Raw genomic sequence first — 17,861 nt, 5'->3', positions numbered from 1 at the left:
AAAATACAAAAGTTAGCTGGGCATAGTGGCACATGCCTGTATTCCCAGCTACTCCAGAGGCTGAGGCAGGAGAATTGCTTAAACCTGGGAGGTGGAGGTTGCAGTGAGCCAAGATCGCGCCACTGCACTCCAGCCTGGGTGACGAGAGCGAAACTCCATCTCAGAGGAGAAAAAAACAGGTAATGTACATTGAGCAGTAGGGATGCCAACTAAACTGTGTGTTGTGCATTTTGATTGTGTTGTGACCGTGATCCATAACATGGTGTGGAATTGTCCACTTGTGGCATCATGTTGGTGCTCAAAACATTTGGGATTTTGAAGCATTTTAGATTTTGGCTTTTGGGATGCTCAATGTGTACTTCTCCCTCTCTTATTCCACTTCGGCTATATTGGCCCCCTTCCTGTTCAAACAGGTTATAAATTCTCTCACCTTAGGTATTTGGCTGAAGCTATTTGCTGTACCTGGAACACCTTTTCCCCCAATAGCTATATGGCTTGCTTCCTTATTACTTTTAGGTGTTTCCTAAGAAGGTTATCACCTTCTTAGTGAGCTCTTTCCTGACCACCTTATTTAAAATTACACACAGTGATATATTTTTCACTCCTTGTTAAAACTCATTTTTCACTTTCTTGTTTTAGTTGTATCCATTACTTTGTTGTTTAATTTTTAATTTTGTTCATTGTTCCCTTCCTCTACTATTTAGAGTTCCATAAGGACTGGGATATTTGTATGTATGTGTGTGTGTGTTTATTGGCAAATTCCCAACATTTAAAACAGTAGTAGCCACTTACTAGGTATTCAACCAATGTTTTTCTAAGTAAATTGAAATTTATGTCATTAGGAGATGGATTCACGAATAGTTTTATTGTCTTCTAATAATGAACATTCTATCTCCTTTTACATAGCATGCCTCTTTATTTTATTCTTGTCTTTTTGCATTAACTTGAATTTCTAGAACAATGTTAAAAATAATGGGCAGTTTTGCCTTCCTGATGACTTTAATGGGAATGCTTTTCCTGTTTATGCTTTTAGATCTTCTATTGAGATAGATTTGTCTTTTAAAAAATCAAATTAAAGAGGTAACCTTTCTTTAATTTACTCAGAATTTTTTGGAGGACAAGGAATAGAGAGTAGATGTTGAATCTTAAAGAGCTTTTAAGCATCTGGTCTGATGATTGTATGGCTGTCTTCTGTTACATATTGATGTCATAAATTACATCAGGAGATACTTTAATATTAAACTCTCTTTTTATCCCTGGAATGAACTGTGCTTGGTCACAGTATGGTACTATTTTAATTTACTGCTGGATTAAATTTGCTAAGCTTTACATTATTTCTAGTACTTGTAAGATTTTAAGTCTTACATCATTTGTTATTTTAGATTTACTCATTCCCTAATTAGCAGAATTCAGTCCAAGTATGTATTTACTCATAAAGTCGCCCCAATTCACCTTGGATCACCTCATTGTACATCCAGATACTGTAGACCTCTCTTTTCAAATCTTAACTCAAGATCCACTGACAGTCATTTTCATTATCTATTCAGTGGTTTAGTAGCCTAAAGAAAGAAAAGGGTCTCCCCAAACCTTCTTAACTTACAGCCTTATATATCTGGGTTGATGATAACATGATCCTCTCTATTGTTCAAACTAAACACCCAAGAGTCATTCTTGATTTTTTTCTTCTTTTACTCTACATCATAATTTGTTCACCAGGAAATCTTATCGCTTTTTTTTTTTTTTTTTTTGACAGGGTCTGTCACTCAGGCTAGAGTACAGTGGTGTAATCACAGCTCACTGCAGCCTCGACCCCCTGGGCTCAGGTGATTCTCCCACCTCAGCCTCTCTGATAGCTGGGACCTACGGTTGTGTGCCACCATGAGCAGCTAATTTTTTGTATTTTTAACAGAGACAGGTTTTGCCATGTTGCCCAGGCTGGCCTCGAATTCCTGGACTCAAGTGATCTGTCTGCTTCAGCCTCCCAAAATGCTGGGATTACAGGCATGATTCACTATGCCTGGTCTCTTTACTCTTAATATAATTTAAAATTCCTGTATATATTAGAGTCTATGTCTTGACTTTCTTTTGCTTTGTCATTAAAGCTGTTTAAATTCCTATGGTTTGTAATATGTTTTAATATCTAATCATGTTAGACCTCCTTCCAGTTTTGTCCTACTGTTCTGGTATTGAATGTTGCTGCAGCTATGTCTGGAACAATTTGATTTCCCCTCCTTCTGTGTCCCTCACCCCACTCTTGTAGTAACTTGGTCATTTTGCCTGGATACCCCAATGGTTCTTTGTTACTTGTTAAGCTTAACTTTACCAGGTTCTGTCTCCGTGCTGACTCTTTTGATTCAGTTTACTCTGGGACATATTGTACAGTTTATGTACTTAGATTGATGACTTTTTTTCTCCTGGGGAGAATTTCTTGACTAATATCTTTAAAGATATATCATGTTAGATTATTTTAGTTCTCTCTTCAAGAAATCAATAATTTAAACTCCTTATTTCCATTATATTTTTCACATTTTTGTCATTCTGTTCCTTATATTTGTTATTATCTTCTTAACAGTATCTGTTTTCTTTTTTACTGTTTGCAATTATACTTTCATTTCTATGACAGTTTTATTCTTCTATTTCATTCCTTAGCTCTGCCAGCTCATGTTTTACTTTTTCTGGTTGCCGTTTCTTTCCTGTGTTCATAGATTTTTATTTTGTGCAAGGAGCTTAATGGAGACCACTGCTTTATCAAACTTGTTTAATTCATAGAAAATTGTGTGTTCACAGTTTAAGTATTTAAAGGCAACTTTTTTTTAAGTATGTATCTTCTACCTGTTTATCTTTCTTTTTTTATTTTTTCTTATAGCACCTTTGTATGGTACTTCTTTTTGGAGAGATGTGAGCTTTTTCACAGCAGCTGTTTGTAGGAGGCTTATGCCTAAGAGAAGCTAGAGAAGCTAGGGTCATGCTCCTGGTTAGATGGAATTTTTCTAAAGGCCCAAATTTTGTATGTGTGTGTTTGCTCCTTTTTCAGGCCATCCTCTCCCCTCCCCTGGTACCCCCCATATATCTTGATATGGAGGTAGACAGTTTTCTGTTTGTTAGTAATTGTCTCTATAATCTAACTAGTAATTAATTATTAATAGAGTTTTTTGTGACTTCTGGTTCCACTGTGCTGCTTCTGCTTCTTGGTGTCATATTGGGGGTCTTGTGTATTCCATTTCCACTGTTGAAAACAGAGGATTAGGCATTGCCTCTTGGGTTATACTCCTATTTTTGAGAATTTTATATTGTTTTTCTTCTTAGAAATTTATTTTGCTTTTATTTTTATATTAGGGTTCTCTAGAGAGACAGAACCAGTAGGATACAAGTATATATAAAAGGGAGTTCATTAAGGAGTATTGACTGACACAGTCACAAGGTGACATCCCACAGTAGGCCATCTGCAAGGAAGCCTTGCTCCTGCAAAGAGCAAGGAAGCCAGTCTGAGTCCCAAAGCTGAAGAACTTGGAGTTCGATGTTGGAGGCCAAAAAGTATCCAGGATGGGAGAAAGATGTAGCTTGGGAGAGTAAACCAGTCTAGTCTTTCCACGCTCTTCTACCTGCTTTTGTTCTGGCTGCACTGGTAGCTGATTAGATTGTGCTCACCCAGATTGAGGGTGGATCTGCCTTTCCTAGCCCACTGACTCAAATGTTAATCTAATTTGGCAACACCCTCACAGACACACCCAGAAACAATATTTTGCATCCTTCAATACAATCAAGTTGACACTCAATATTAACTATCACAAGTCCACCCTTTGTCAATGTGAGCTCATAAACATCTGAAATCATATGTAATCTTCAAATAAAGACAACAAAAAGATTATAATTACACCTAACATAACTATCCTTTGTACAACAGGAAACACATCAATCCCCAACCCAAATGCTATTACATAAAGTTAAGAACACTTAAATGCTGATATGAAGTCAATAACTCTACGTCACATGATAAAGGAGAAAGGAAATAAAATGAAGATATTTTCTTAGTACAAGTGTATACATGCACAAGCATGTTCTTAACAAAATAAGGAGGAAATACTCATGACAATTACAGTTCTCATTTCTGCAGCTGGTCACATGGTCGTAGCTGGTATTGATGACTACCTTCTTCTACTACCCATTCTGTATTCTCTTTGCCTTCAGCAAGCACCTCAGCAGGTCATGGTTTTTTACCTGGTGGAGTGACCCAAACCTTCATTCCTGAAGGATCTGAGCCATTTGTAGTCCTGCCTAGATTTGGCTGTTGTAGTTTCCCATTGACCTTAATCACAGGGCGTGGTAATGCTAAGAGACGCCCTAATGGATCTCCTGTATTCCACGCATACTCTTCCTTACCTCCATTGTGGAGTAGTTCACTGATTTCATCTTGATAGTTCAGGTCAGTCACCCCAGCCAACATTGTAACTCCTTAGCCTGTTGACTTAAAGGTAGGAGGAGCCCAAAATTTACTGTATTAGTCTATTTTCATGCTGCTGATAAAGACATACCTGAGACTCGGTAGTTTATAAAGGAAGAAGAGGTTTAATGGACTCACAGTTCCACGTGGCTGGGGAGGCCTCATAATCATGGTGGAAGGTGAAAGGCACATCTTATGTGGTGGCATTCAAGAGAGAATACATATATATATCATGGGCAGCCACAATATCCTGTCTCATTCTTTCGCTTCCCCAGCACCATTTGTCCTATTTTTACTGCCTTTGGCTGCCCTTCAATTTATTTTGTGGTTAAACATTTCTGTGATATGCTGTTTTTCTCCCTTCTCCATGCTTTTGGGTAATTTCTAAGTGTATATACCAGTGTTACTGGAAGGTTGGTTTCTTCTTGGATTGCCTATTTCCTCAAATACCACCTTTCAGAGAGGCCTTACCTAACCACCCACTGTACCATAGCCCCCCAGCATTCTCATGATATTATGTTTGTTTGAACACTTTTTATAAACATAGAATTTTTAAACATATAAAAAATGTAGTGAATAGTATAATCTTTCATGTGCCCACCACTCATCTTTATTAATTATCAGTATTTCACCAGTCTTGTTTCATCTCCCTCCCTCCACATACATTTTTTTCTTAAGTACCTTAAGGCAAATAGCTGATACGCTGTCTTACATATAAAACATTCAGTGCATATCTCTAATAAGTAAGGACATGTTTTAAAAAACAAAACAAAAAAACCTTCATCATTGTGCCATTGTTACATCTAACAAAATTAACAATATTTTCCTGATCTCATCTCGTATTACTGCCACATTTTCCTGTGTGATTTAAAAATGCACTTTTAAAGTTTGCTTGAATCAAGATCAAAATAAAATCTTGACATTTGGTCCTCTTTTTTTTTTTTAACTTGTAAGAGTTTCTTTTTCACCTCTATTTTTTTTAAGACTTTTTGTTTTCTGAACAAATAATATATATATAATAATATATAGGATTCTCAAAACTCTGAATTTGGTTGACTGTTTTCTCCTTGCAGTGTTTTTAAATATGTTTCTCTAATGCCTGTGTTTCCTGTAAACTGATAATAAGATGTATAGGATTGATTAGATTGAGGTTCAGTTTCCTGGGCAAGAGTACTTCATAGACAGTACAGTGTGTGTCCTCTTGCATTATAATAGGAGACACATGATTTCTGCTTGTATCTTTTAATAATATTAAGATAGATAAGTGGGCTTAGGTGTTCTTACCTTGATCTGACAATTATAAAATTAGCCACTGACATTTTATCTAATGAAAATTTTCTAGATTGGCAGCAAAATGATGATTCTGTCATAACTTTGGTAATTAACTGCTGAATAAAAAATTGTGGCAATTTGGAGTTTTTCTGGATTTGCTAAAATTCTCTGATGAATTTTTAAATTAAGTGGCAGTTGAGAGGACAATTTACTATTTATGTAGATTTAGATAATTTCAAAAAATCTAGATTGGAAATTACCCATGATCTTTTAAAAATACTCAGTAAGAACAACTTTTGAAGAGGAGATTACTATTCTAATTGATTAAAAATGTATCTGAAATAACTAAATGATACTTTCTGTTAGATTTATATTTTGATGTACAGGTATTACTTTGAGACATCAAGGATGTAATTATGCTTTTGGGACATACTTTACACAATCTACGTTTATTTTTCTTTTTTATATAGGTTATTAAGTGTGATATGCTGTGATCTGGACACTCTTCTCCTGTTAGAGGCTCAGTATCAGGTATCTGAAATGTTACTAAATGCTCAAGAAGAAAATATCTTGGAGACTTCTGAGAGCCACAGGTAAAAATGGGTGATTAAAACACAGTAACAGCAGTTTTCTTTAGAGATGTTTTGTTAAGATAGTAATTTTTGATATAGTTTGTTTAATGTTTTTCTGCTTTCTAAATTCAATCAATTTAAATAACAGAATACAAAGCAACTAAAGTGTAAATATCACAGAAAGATTATGATAGAAGTGTTTGGAGAGGGCTTGCAGAGTACTACTTTCAAGTCTGTTGCTTTTGTCGTGTGTGTGTGTGTGTGTGTGTGTGTGTGTATGTATGTGGTACGTGTGTATATATATATATACATATGTAATACATAAAATATTAGGTAAGACCTAACTTTATTAATGGTTCCATAAAACCGTATCGCCTTTTAATTCAGCTGCTATTGTAAGATGACCCATTGAACAAAATTTTTGATTTTGTGTCCTTTGCAGAGGCACTCTTTATTCCATCCTCTTAATTATGTTAGTTCATAGTCATAAATTCTGATTATTTCCAAAATGAGGTTATGGTAATATCCTGATAAGTTTTTTCATTAATAAATCACACTTGCCATTACCTCAATTTGGCTGACTGTTGTCAAATACACATTCAATAGCTGGCATTGCCTTTATGTCTGTAATTAATTTTAAAAAAGAGTATGTCTGCATCTTAGCCAGGTCTTGGAAAATTACTATGGAGTATATTACTTGATGCTCTAGGTTTTTTGTAGAAGGAAAAGATTAACAGCTGCTGAGTATGGAAGCTGCTCATAAGCAACATTTAGATTTTGAGTTTAAGGCACCAGGTTTAAAACTTAAGAAAACCTTGACTGAAAATATGATTGTTGAAGTCACTGTAGAAATAATGCATGTCCTAATTCCATTTCTTTAAATGCAGTAATATTTATCAGGGAAAGTATTCTTTAATTAATGTCATTGTATCTCCATCAATTTTTTTGCTGTCTAGCAAAGAGAACTTAAAATGAAAAGTGAATTTAGCTTTTATATTTTAAGAAATACATTGACTTTTGTATATGGTATAAGGAGAGGGTCTAGTTTCAATTTTCTGCAAATAGATAGCCAGTTCTCCCAGCACTATTAAGTAGAGAATCCTTTCCTCATGGCTTGTTTTTGTCAGGTTTGCCAAAGATCAGATTGTTGTAGAAGTTTGGCCTTATTTCTGGCTTCTCTATTCTGTTCCATTGGTCTATGTGTCTGTTCTTATACCAGTACCATGCTATTTTGGTTACTGTAGCCTTGTAGTATAGTTTGAAGTCAGGTAGTGTGATGCTTCCAGCTTTGTTCTTTTTGCTTAAGATTGTGTTGGCTATTCGAGCTCTTTTTTGGTTCCATGTGAATTTTAAAATACTTTTTTTTTTCTAATTCTGTAAAGAATGTCAATATAGTTTAATATGAATAGCATTGAATCTATAAATTGCTTTGGGCAGCATGGTCATTTTCTCAGTACTGATTCTTCCTATTATGAGCATGGAATGTTTTTCCATTTGTTTGTGTCATCTCTGATTTCTTTGAGCAGTGGCTTGTAGTTCACCTTAAAGAGATCCTTCACTTCTCTTGTTAGCTGTAGTTCTAGGTATTTTATTCTTTTTGTAGCAGTTGTGAACAGGAGTTCATTTATAATTTGGCTCTTGGCTTGCCTGTTGGTGGTGTGTAGGAATGCAAGCGATTTTTGCATGTTGATTTTGTATCCTGAGACTTTGCTTATCAGCTTATGAAGCTTTTGGGCTGAGATGATGAGGCTTTCTAGATATAGGATCATGCCATCTACAAATATAGTTTGACTTCCTTTCTTTCTGTTTGAATGCACTTTATTTCTTTCTCTTGCATGATTGCCCTGGCTAGAATTTCCAATACTATGTTTAATAGGAGTGGTGAGAGAAGGCATCCTTGTCTTGTGCCAGTTTTCAAGGCTAATGCTCACAGCTTTTGCTCATTTAGGTATGATACTGTCTGTGGGTTTGTCATGTATGGTGCTTATTATTTTGTGATATGTTCCTTCAGTTACACTATATACAAAAATCAACTCAAGATGGATTAAATACTTCAATGTAAACCCAAGACCCAAAACTATAGAAACCCTAGGAGAAAATCTAGGCAATACCATTCAGGGCATAGTCATGGGCAAAGATTTCATGAGGAAGATGCCAAAAGCAATGGTAACAAACACAAGAACTGACAAATGGGATCTAATTAAACTAAAAAGCTTCTGCACAGCAAAAGAAACTAGCATCAGAGTGAACAGACAACCTATAGAATAGGGAAAACTTTTTGCAATCTGGCCATCTGACAAAGATCTAACAACACCTAATATCCAGTATGTACAAGGAACGTAAACAAATTTACAAGAGAAAAGCAAACAGTCCCATTAAAAAGTGGGCAAAGGACATGAACAGATGCTTCTCAAGAGAAGACATACATGTGGCCAACAAACCTGTGAAAAAAAGTTCAACATCACTGATCATTAGAGAAATGCAAATCAAAACCACAATGAGATATCATCTCACACCAGTCAGAATGGCTATTACGAAAAAGTCAAAAAACAACAGATGCTGACATGGTTGTGGAGAAAAAGGAATGCTTTTACACTGTTGGGAGTGTAAATTAGTTCAACTCTTGTGGAAGACAGTGTGGCAATTCCTCAAAGACCTGAAGACAGAAATAGCATTTGACCCAGCAATCCCATTACTGGGTATATACCCAAAAGAATATAAATCCTTCTATTAGACAGATACAGGCACACTTATGTTCATTGCAGCACTATTCACAATAGCAAAGACACGGAATCAACACAAATGCCCATCAATGATAGAAAATGTGATACATATACAGCATGTAATACTATGCAGCTATAGAAAGGATCATGTCCTTTGCAGGGACATGAATGGAGCTGGAGGCCATTATCCTCAGCAAATTAATATAGGAATGGAAAACCAAATACTCCATGTTCTCACTTGTAAGTGGGAGCTGAATGGTGAGAACATATGGACACATGGTAGGGAACAACACACACTGGGGCCTGTTAGAGGGTGAAGCTGGGGAGGAGGGAGAGCATCAGGAAGAATAGCTCATGGATGCTGGACTTAATACCTGGGTGATGGAATGATCTGTGCATCAAACCACCATGGCCCTCGTTTGCCTATGTAACAAACCTGCACATCCTGCACAGGTACCCCAAACTTAATAAAACTATATAAATGTTAAATGCAGTAAAGAAAAAGAAATACATTGATAAATATTTCTGCCTTTTTTCTTTACAATCCAGAGACTTGATTTAAAAATTAACACATATTCAATCAAAAGGATGACAAAGGTGATATATTTATTTTTTCAGGGACTTTATAATTGATGGCTTATCAGTGGAGAGAAATCATGTTCTTGTTAGAATAAATCTTGTTGGTGGGCCATTGGAACGGATTTTGCCTCCGAGGATACTCGAAAAGGTGAGTGTGAGGCAAAAGAAGTGGGATGTGTTTTTCTGACATATTTTGAAGCAAGATAGCCAACTCAAAGTCACCCTAAACTTTACCTCTTAACTGTCTACATCACAGAGTTGAACTTATTACTTGAGAATGTTTAGGACGCAAATAAATACTTTCAAACTAAAATAATGTTTTTGATGTCTAAGGGTCATGAATGCTAAAGTAGGTAGGTATTGTTTGCATGTGTAGTAGAGTAGGTATTGTTTTATTAAAAAGTTGTCATTTTTCTTGTGCACCTTTGAATATTTTACTTTCAATGTCTTTCTCATTCATGATCCTTAACTTTTATTATTAAATGACAAATTATTTTTTATTTTATTGGAAACATTGAGTACCTCTTCTTCCCTCAATATTCAAATATGGGTTTCTCATGAAGGTTTTTCATTTGTTTTCATTGTTGTTAAGAACCTTCTTGCTTTGACTGTCACTCTTGGAAAGATAAGATAGAAATGACTGACAGCACAAGAAAAAGTTTTGTGGAAAAAATCACAGGTTTCTTTTGAAGATTACAATTTTCCTTTTATGAAAAAAAAACCACAGTAAATGTATCATTATCGATTCTGCTTGCTACAAGTTACCATATGTTTGTCCTCAGTACTAATTTAATATTGTTTCTGTTACAGCTTGTTTTAAATATTACCCACTGGAATATTGAAGTATAGTATCAAATAACTTTTGGTTAATTGGGCAACAACTGCAGAATTTATGAGCAAGAAAAGCCAGTTTAAGTTAATGATATTTCAGATAGCTTTAAAATTCAATATTATTTTAGACCACTTCCTAAAGTCATCTGTCTTGCTTCTTTTTTAGAGTGATAATCCATATCCTTGGCCAATGTTTTCATCATATCCATTGCCAAACTGCTATCTGTCAGACATTACGAGAAATGCCAGTATAAAACAAGGTAAAATATTTATCATCAAATGCCATATTATTTTTAAAGCTTTTATTATAATTTGAAAAAAAGAAAATATTAAGGAAGATGAATATTAACTGCATTTAGCATGTATACATGTGTGCATTTATGCCTATTTCTCTGTATTTTTTTCCTCATGTTTCTTACTAACTTGGTACAGTCATGTGCTGCATAATGACATTTTGGTTAATGATGGACCAAGTATACAAAGGTGGTCTTATAAGATTATTATACCACATTTTTACTGTACCTCTTAAAATCTTTAAATATGTTTAGATGCACAAATACCATTCTGCTACAATTGCCTACAATATTCAGTACAGTAATATGCTGTATAGGCTTGTAGTCTAGGAGCAATAGGCTACACCATGTAGCCTAGGTGTAGAGTAGACTATACCCTCTAGGTTTGTGTAAGGTCACTCTACAGTGTTCACAAAGTGACAAAATTGCTTGAGGATGCAATTCTCAGAACATATTCTCATTTTTAAGCAATGCATGACTATTTGTATGAGGCTAATAATTCTTATTTCGTGTTACTAAGGTGTAGCTGATCTGTCCAGTAGCAACAGCTGTTTGATTAAAAAAAAAAGTAATGGTCTTTGTTTTGCTCAATTAATTCTAGGTATGTATCAACAGAGTAGTAATTTTTAGTAACTGCTGTGTGCTATACACAGGTCTTGTATACTCAACAACTGAAATTAGTGAAGATAATGGTTCCCACCTTTGTGGAGTCATGAACTCTTACAGAATGCATTCAAATAATTAGATAATTGTATAGCAGTACAATGTGATGGGAACTAAATAGAAAAATGTATAGCCTGCTAGGATAGTACATAGCAGGATACTCTTCCAAAGAAGAATATGTATATAATGAGGCATGTAGTTTAAATATTTATTTTCTGAATAAGAGAAGAGCATTTTTTCTTTTTGGCAGAGGAAAAAGCAGAGGGGCTGGAAGAAGCAAGTTATAGTCAGAGAACTGTGGTAGTTGAACAATGTCTGAGATTTGGAATGTGACAGCAAGAGTGACAGGAAGTAAGACTGAACATGTAAGCCCAGCCATAAGACCAGCGGAGATCAAACTCAGGTGTTTAGACATTATCTTATGAGCCACTAAAATTCAAACAGAATTTTTAGGCTGGAGAATTCTAAGATGAAAGATGAAGCTACATAGCCTATCTGCAGGCCACCACTCTTAAACTCTACCTGCTGGATAGAAGCCCAAATTACAACACCAAAAACATTTTGCCAGTATACAGTGCCTGTGACACTTAAGGTAAAAAATCAGCCACAAATAAAGATTCTGTATAGAGTTATAGCTCTCTGAAAGCACCCAGAAACAAAGCCAATTGAGTATATTCAACTTACCTCACAGTTAAAGGAACACCAGCCCTCCACATGGCAATTCAAAAAGCCAGAGTGTCCTCTTACCTCCAACCAAATGCACTAGTTTCCCAGCAATGGTTCTTAACCAGATTGAAAGGAATGAAATAACAGACCTAGGATTCAGAATCTGGCTGGTAAAGAAGATCATTGAGATCCAGGAGAAAGTTGAAACCCAGTCCTAGAAATCCAAGGAATCCAGTGCAATGATCCAGGAGTTAAAAGAAAAAATAATCATTTCAAGAAAGAACTAAACTGAACCTCTGGAATTGAATAATTCACTTTAAGAATTTCATAATTAGTCATAAAGCATAGTCAGAAGTATTAATAGCAGAATGGACCAAGCTAAGGAAAGAATCTCAAAGCTTGAAGACTGGTTCTTGAATCAGCTAAGTCAGACAAAAAGAAAAAATAGTTTTTAAAAATGACAGAACTTCCAAGAAATATGGGATTATGTAAAGAGACCAAATCTATGACTCATTGGCATTCTTGAGAGGGAAGGAGAGAGTGTAAGTAACTTGGAAAACATTTGAAGTCCATCAAAATTTTCCCAAGTTTGCTAGAGATGTAGACATAAGAATTTAAGAAATACAGAGATCACTTGCAAGATACTATACAAGATGACCATCCCCAAGGCACATCATCATTAGATTTACCAAAGTCATTGCAAAAGATAAAACTTAAAGGCAGCCAGAGAGAAAGGTCAGGTCACCTACAAAGGGAACCTCATCATGCTAGCAATAGACTTTTCAGCAGAAACCTTAAAGCCAGAAGAGATTGGAGGCCTATTTTCAGCATTTTTAAGGTAGAGAAATTTCAACCAAGAATTTAATATCCCACCAAACTCAGCTTCAGGGTAAAGGAACTATAAAATCCTTCTCAGATAAGCAACTACTAAGGGAATTCATTACTACCAGACCAGCCTTACAAGAGGTCATTAAAAGAGTGCTAAACATGGAAATGGAAAATCAAAACCTGCTACCACAAAGACACACTAAAGCACATAACCCACAGACAGTATAAAGGAATTACACCATCAAGTCTATGAAACAACCAACTGCCAACCCAGTGACAGGATCAGAATCTCCCATATCAGTACTAATACCCTGAATGCAACTGGCCTAAACACCCCACTTAAAAGGCATAGAGTGGCAAGCTGGATAAAAAGGTAAGACCCAACTGTCTGCTGTCTTCAAGAGACACATCTCACATGTAATGGCACTCACAGGCTCAAAGGGATGGAGAAAGACAACCACACAAATGGAAAACAAAAAAGAGCAGGTGTTGCAGTTCTTGTATCAGATAAAATAGACTTTTAACCAACAACAGTCAGGAAGAACAAAGAAGGCCATAACATAATGATAAAGTGTTCAAGTAAACAAGGAGACTTAGCTATCCTACATGTATATGCACTCAACATTAGAGCACTCAGATTCACAAAACAAGTTTTTCTTGACACAGGAAAAGACTTATATAGCCCCTAAATAATAGTGATGGGCTTCAACACCCCACTGACAACATTAGGCAGATCACTGAGGCAGAAAATTCCACAAAGATAATGTGGAATTAAACTTGACACTTGATGAAGTAGACCTAATAGGTATCCAAAGAATACTCCACCTAACAATGATAGAATATACATTCTTGACTTCTACACATGCGACATATTCTATGATTGACCATATGCTTGGCCATGAAACAAATCTCAGTGAATTTTTAAAAATGATGCCAAGCACACTCTCAGGCCACAGTGCCATAAAAATGGAAATTAATATCAAGAAGATCTCTCAAAACTCCACAAAAACATGGAAATTAAACAACTAGCTCTTTATAACCCTTGAGTGAACAATGAAATTAAGTCAGAAATAAAAACTTTCGTTGAAACTAATCAAAATAGAGACGCAACTTACTAACATCTTTGGGATGCAGCTAAATTTGTGCTAAGAGATAAGTTTATAGTCCTATGGCTTTCATCAAGAGGTTAGAAAGACCTTAAATTAATGATCAAACATCATACCTATAGGAAATAGAAAAAAAAAAACATCTGACTCCAGAGTTAGCAGAAGGAAATAAATAATTAAAATCAAAGAAAAACTGAATGAAATTGTGACACAAACATCCATAAAAAAGATAAATGAGACCAATAATTGATTTTTCAAAAGGAAAAACAAGGTAGATAGACTGCTAGCTAGATTAACAAAGAAAAAAAAAAAGAAGATCCAAATAAGCACAGTCAAAAATGACAAAAATGACATTACAACTGATCCCACAGAATTACAAAAGATCAAAATACAAAGAGACTATTATGAACACCTCAATGCACACAAATTAGAAAGTCTATAGGATATTGATAAGTTCCTGGAAACACGATATCCTAAGATTGAACCAGGAAGAAAGTAAAATCCTGAACATAGCAATAACAAGTTTCAAAACTGAATCAGTAATACAAAGTCTAACAACCAAAAAAAAAGCCTGGGACCAGATGGATTCATACAGAATTCTACTAGATGTATAAAGAACTGATAGCAATCCTTCTGAAACTATTCCAAAAAGTCGAAGAGGAGGAGCTTCTTTATAACTTATTTTACAAAGCCAATATTATCCTGATACCAAACTCTGACAGAGACAACAAAAAAAGAAATTTTAGGCCAAATATTCTTGATGAACATAGGCAAAAAAAATTTCAACAAAATACTAGCAAATGAAATCCAGCAGGATATTTTTATCCAGCAGCAAAAGTTAATTCACCACAAGTTAGACTTTATTCCTGAGATGCAAGGTTGGTTCATCATATGCAAATCAATGAATGTGATTCACCACATAAACAGAATAAAAAACAAAAACTACATTACCATTTCAATAGACACAGAAAAAGCCCTCAGTAAAATCCAACATCTCTTCATGATAAAAACCCTCAATAGGCTAGGCATAAAAGAACATATCTCAAAATAATAGGAGCCATCTGTGACAGATCCACAGCTAACATCACAACATTATACTGAATGGGTAAAAAGTGGAATCATTCCCTTTGAGAACTGAAAAAAGACAACTATGCCTACTCTCACTACACTTGTTCAACTTAGTACTGAAAGTGCTTGCTAGAACAATTAGTCAAGAGAAAGAAAGAAAAAGCATCCAAATAGGAAAAGAAGAAGTTAAACTATCTCCCCTTGCTGATGATACAATTCTATACATAGAAAACCCTAAGGATTCCAACAAAGGGACCCTAGGAATGATACATGATTTCAGTAAAATTTCAAGATACAAAATCAATGAAGAAAAGTCAGCTTTTCTATACAACAGTATAGATTGAAAGCCAAATCAAGAACATAATCCCATTTGCTATAGACACACACACACACACACACACACACACACACAATAAAGCCTAGGAATGCATCTAACTAATGATGGGAAGTAGTTCTACAAGGAGAACTACAAACATTGCTGAAAGAAATCAGAGACGACATGAATAAATGGAAAAATATTTCTGCTCATGGATTGTAGGAATCAATATTGTTAAAATGGCCCTACTTCCCAAAGCAATTTACAGATTCAGTGCTATCCCTATTAAAATACCAATATCATTTTTCACAGAATTAGAAATATGTATTCTAAAATTCATATGGAACCAAAAAACAGCTGGAATACCAAAGCAATACTAAGTAAAAACAACAAAGTTGGAGGCATCACATTACTATAAGGCAGAAGTAACCAACATGGCATGGTGCTGGTGCAGAAACAGACACATAGACCAATAAAACGGAATAGAGAACCCAGAAACAAGCCTACACACTTACTATTAGACCTTTTTCAGATTAATAGTTTGTAAACATTTTCTCCTATTCTGCAGGTTGTCTGTTTACTCTGTTGGTAATTTTGCTGTGCAGAAACTCTTTAATTAGGTGGCACTTACCAATTTTTGTTTTTGTTACAATGGTTTTGGGAACTTAGCCATAATTTTTTTGCCAAAGCCTGTGTCGAGAAGGGTGTTTTCCAGATTTTCTTCTAGGAATTTTATAGTTTGAGATCTTAAATGTAAATCATTAATCCATCTTGAGTTAATTTTTGTATATGGTAAGGTAGGGAGCTAATATCAAGAATCTAACAGGGCCTTGAACAAATCAACAGGTAAAAAACAAATAATCCGATTCCCTGACAAGATAGCCGAATAGGAACAGCTCCAGTCCTCAGGTCCCAGTGAGACCAATGCAGAAGGTGGGTGATTTCTGCATTTCCAACTGAGGTAGCCGGTTCATCTCACTGGGACTGGTTAGACACTGGGTGAAGCCCACAGAGGGTGTACAGAAGCAGGGTAGCTCTGTTCTCACCCAGGAAGCTCAAGAGTCTGGGGAACTCCCTCCCCTAGCCAAGGGAAGCCATTAGAGACTGTGCCATGAGGGATGGTGCTGTCCGGCCCAGGTACTACACTTTTCCCACTGTCTTTGCAACCCAGAGACTAGGAGATTCCCTTGAGTGCCTACACCACAAGGTTTCAAGCACAAAACTGGGCAGCCATTTGGGCAGACACCAAGCTAGCTGCAGGAGGTTTTTTTTTTTTTTTTTTTTTTTTTTTTTTTTTTTTTTAACCCTGGTGTCTCCTGGAACACCATCGAGACAGCACCATTCACTTCCCTGGAAAGGGGGCTGAAGCCAGGGATTCAAGTGGTCTTGCCCAGCGGATCCTACCCCCATGGAGCCCAGCAAGCTAAGATCTACTGGCTTGAAATTCTCGCTGACAGTACAGCAGTCTGAAGTCGACCTGGTATACTCGAGCTTGGTGCAGGGAGGGGCATCCACCTTATTAAGGCTTGAGTGGTGGTTTTCCCCTCACATTGTAAACCAAGCCACCTGGATATTCAGACTGGGTGGAGCCCACCTCAGTGCCTCAAAGCCCCTGTAGCCACACTGCCTCTCTAGATTCCTCCTCTCCAGGCAGGGCATCTCTGAAAGAAAGGCAGCAGCCCCAGTCAGGGGCTTATAGATAAAACTCCCATCTCTGTGGGACAGAGCCCCAGGAGGAAGGGGCGGTTGTGGGCGCAGCTACAGCAGACTTAAATGTTCCTGCTTGCTGGCTCTGACGAGAGGAGTGGATCTCCAAGCACAGTGCTTGACCTCTGTTAAGGGACAGACTGCCTCCTCAAGTGGGTCCCTGACCCCATACCTCCAGATGGGGAGAAATCTCACAGCAGGGTTCAGCAGACACCTCATACAGGAGAGCTTCAGCTGGTATCTGGTGGGTGCCCCTCTGGGATGAAGATTCCATAAGAAGGAACAGGCAGCAATCTTTGCTGTTCTGCAACCTCCAATGGTGATACCCAGGCAAACATGGCCTGGAGTGGACCCCCAGCAAACTCCAGCAGATGTACAGAAGAGGGGTCTGTTAGAAGGAAAACTAACAAACAGAAAGCAATAGCATCAACATCAACAAGAAGGACCATGCAAAAACTCCATCCCAAGGTCACCAACAGCAAAGACCAAAGGTAGATAAATCCACAAAGGTGAGGAAAAACCAGTAAAAAAAGCCGACTCTACATATCTAAAATAAAACCACTGTCACTCATCTACTACCACTGTCATCTCTTACCTGCTGCAATGTCCTGCCAAGTGCTTAGTCTGTTCTCAACACAGCAGCCAGAGGGACGCTGCTGAAACATGGGTTAGATCATATTACTCTTCCAATCGAAATCCTTCAATGACTTCCCTGTAGCTTACAAGGCCTAACACATTTGTGACATCTTTACTGGCATATGCTCTGTTTTAGGGAGTGTAGTACTATCTTAAGCCT

The 17,861-nt window shown here is 36.5% G+C and overlaps 1 protein-coding gene across 1 annotated transcript in view; it reads left to right on the top strand.

Annotated features, from left to right (window-relative positions):
• The window catches only part of TBC1D32 (TBC1 domain family member 32), a 262,628-nt gene that overhangs the window by 170,893 nt on the left and 73,874 nt on the right, over nt 1-17,861 (top strand). Inside the window, exons 24-26 of the mRNA XM_030809627.1 lie at nt 6,184-6,306; nt 9,627-9,735; nt 10,585-10,678. Coding sequence (XP_030665487.1) covers nt 6,184-6,306; nt 9,627-9,735; nt 10,585-10,678 — 326 coding nt within the window. The remainder of the gene's footprint in view (nt 1-6,183; nt 6,307-9,626; nt 9,736-10,584; nt 10,679-17,861) is intronic.

This window comes from Nomascus leucogenys, chromosome 3 (genome assembly GCF_006542625.1).
Source record: "Nomascus leucogenys isolate Asia chromosome 3, Asia_NLE_v1, whole genome shotgun sequence".
Taxonomy (NCBI): Eukaryota; Metazoa; Chordata; class Mammalia; order Primates; family Hylobatidae; genus Nomascus; species Nomascus leucogenys.
This window is presented reverse-complemented; position numbering and strand designations above follow the sequence as displayed.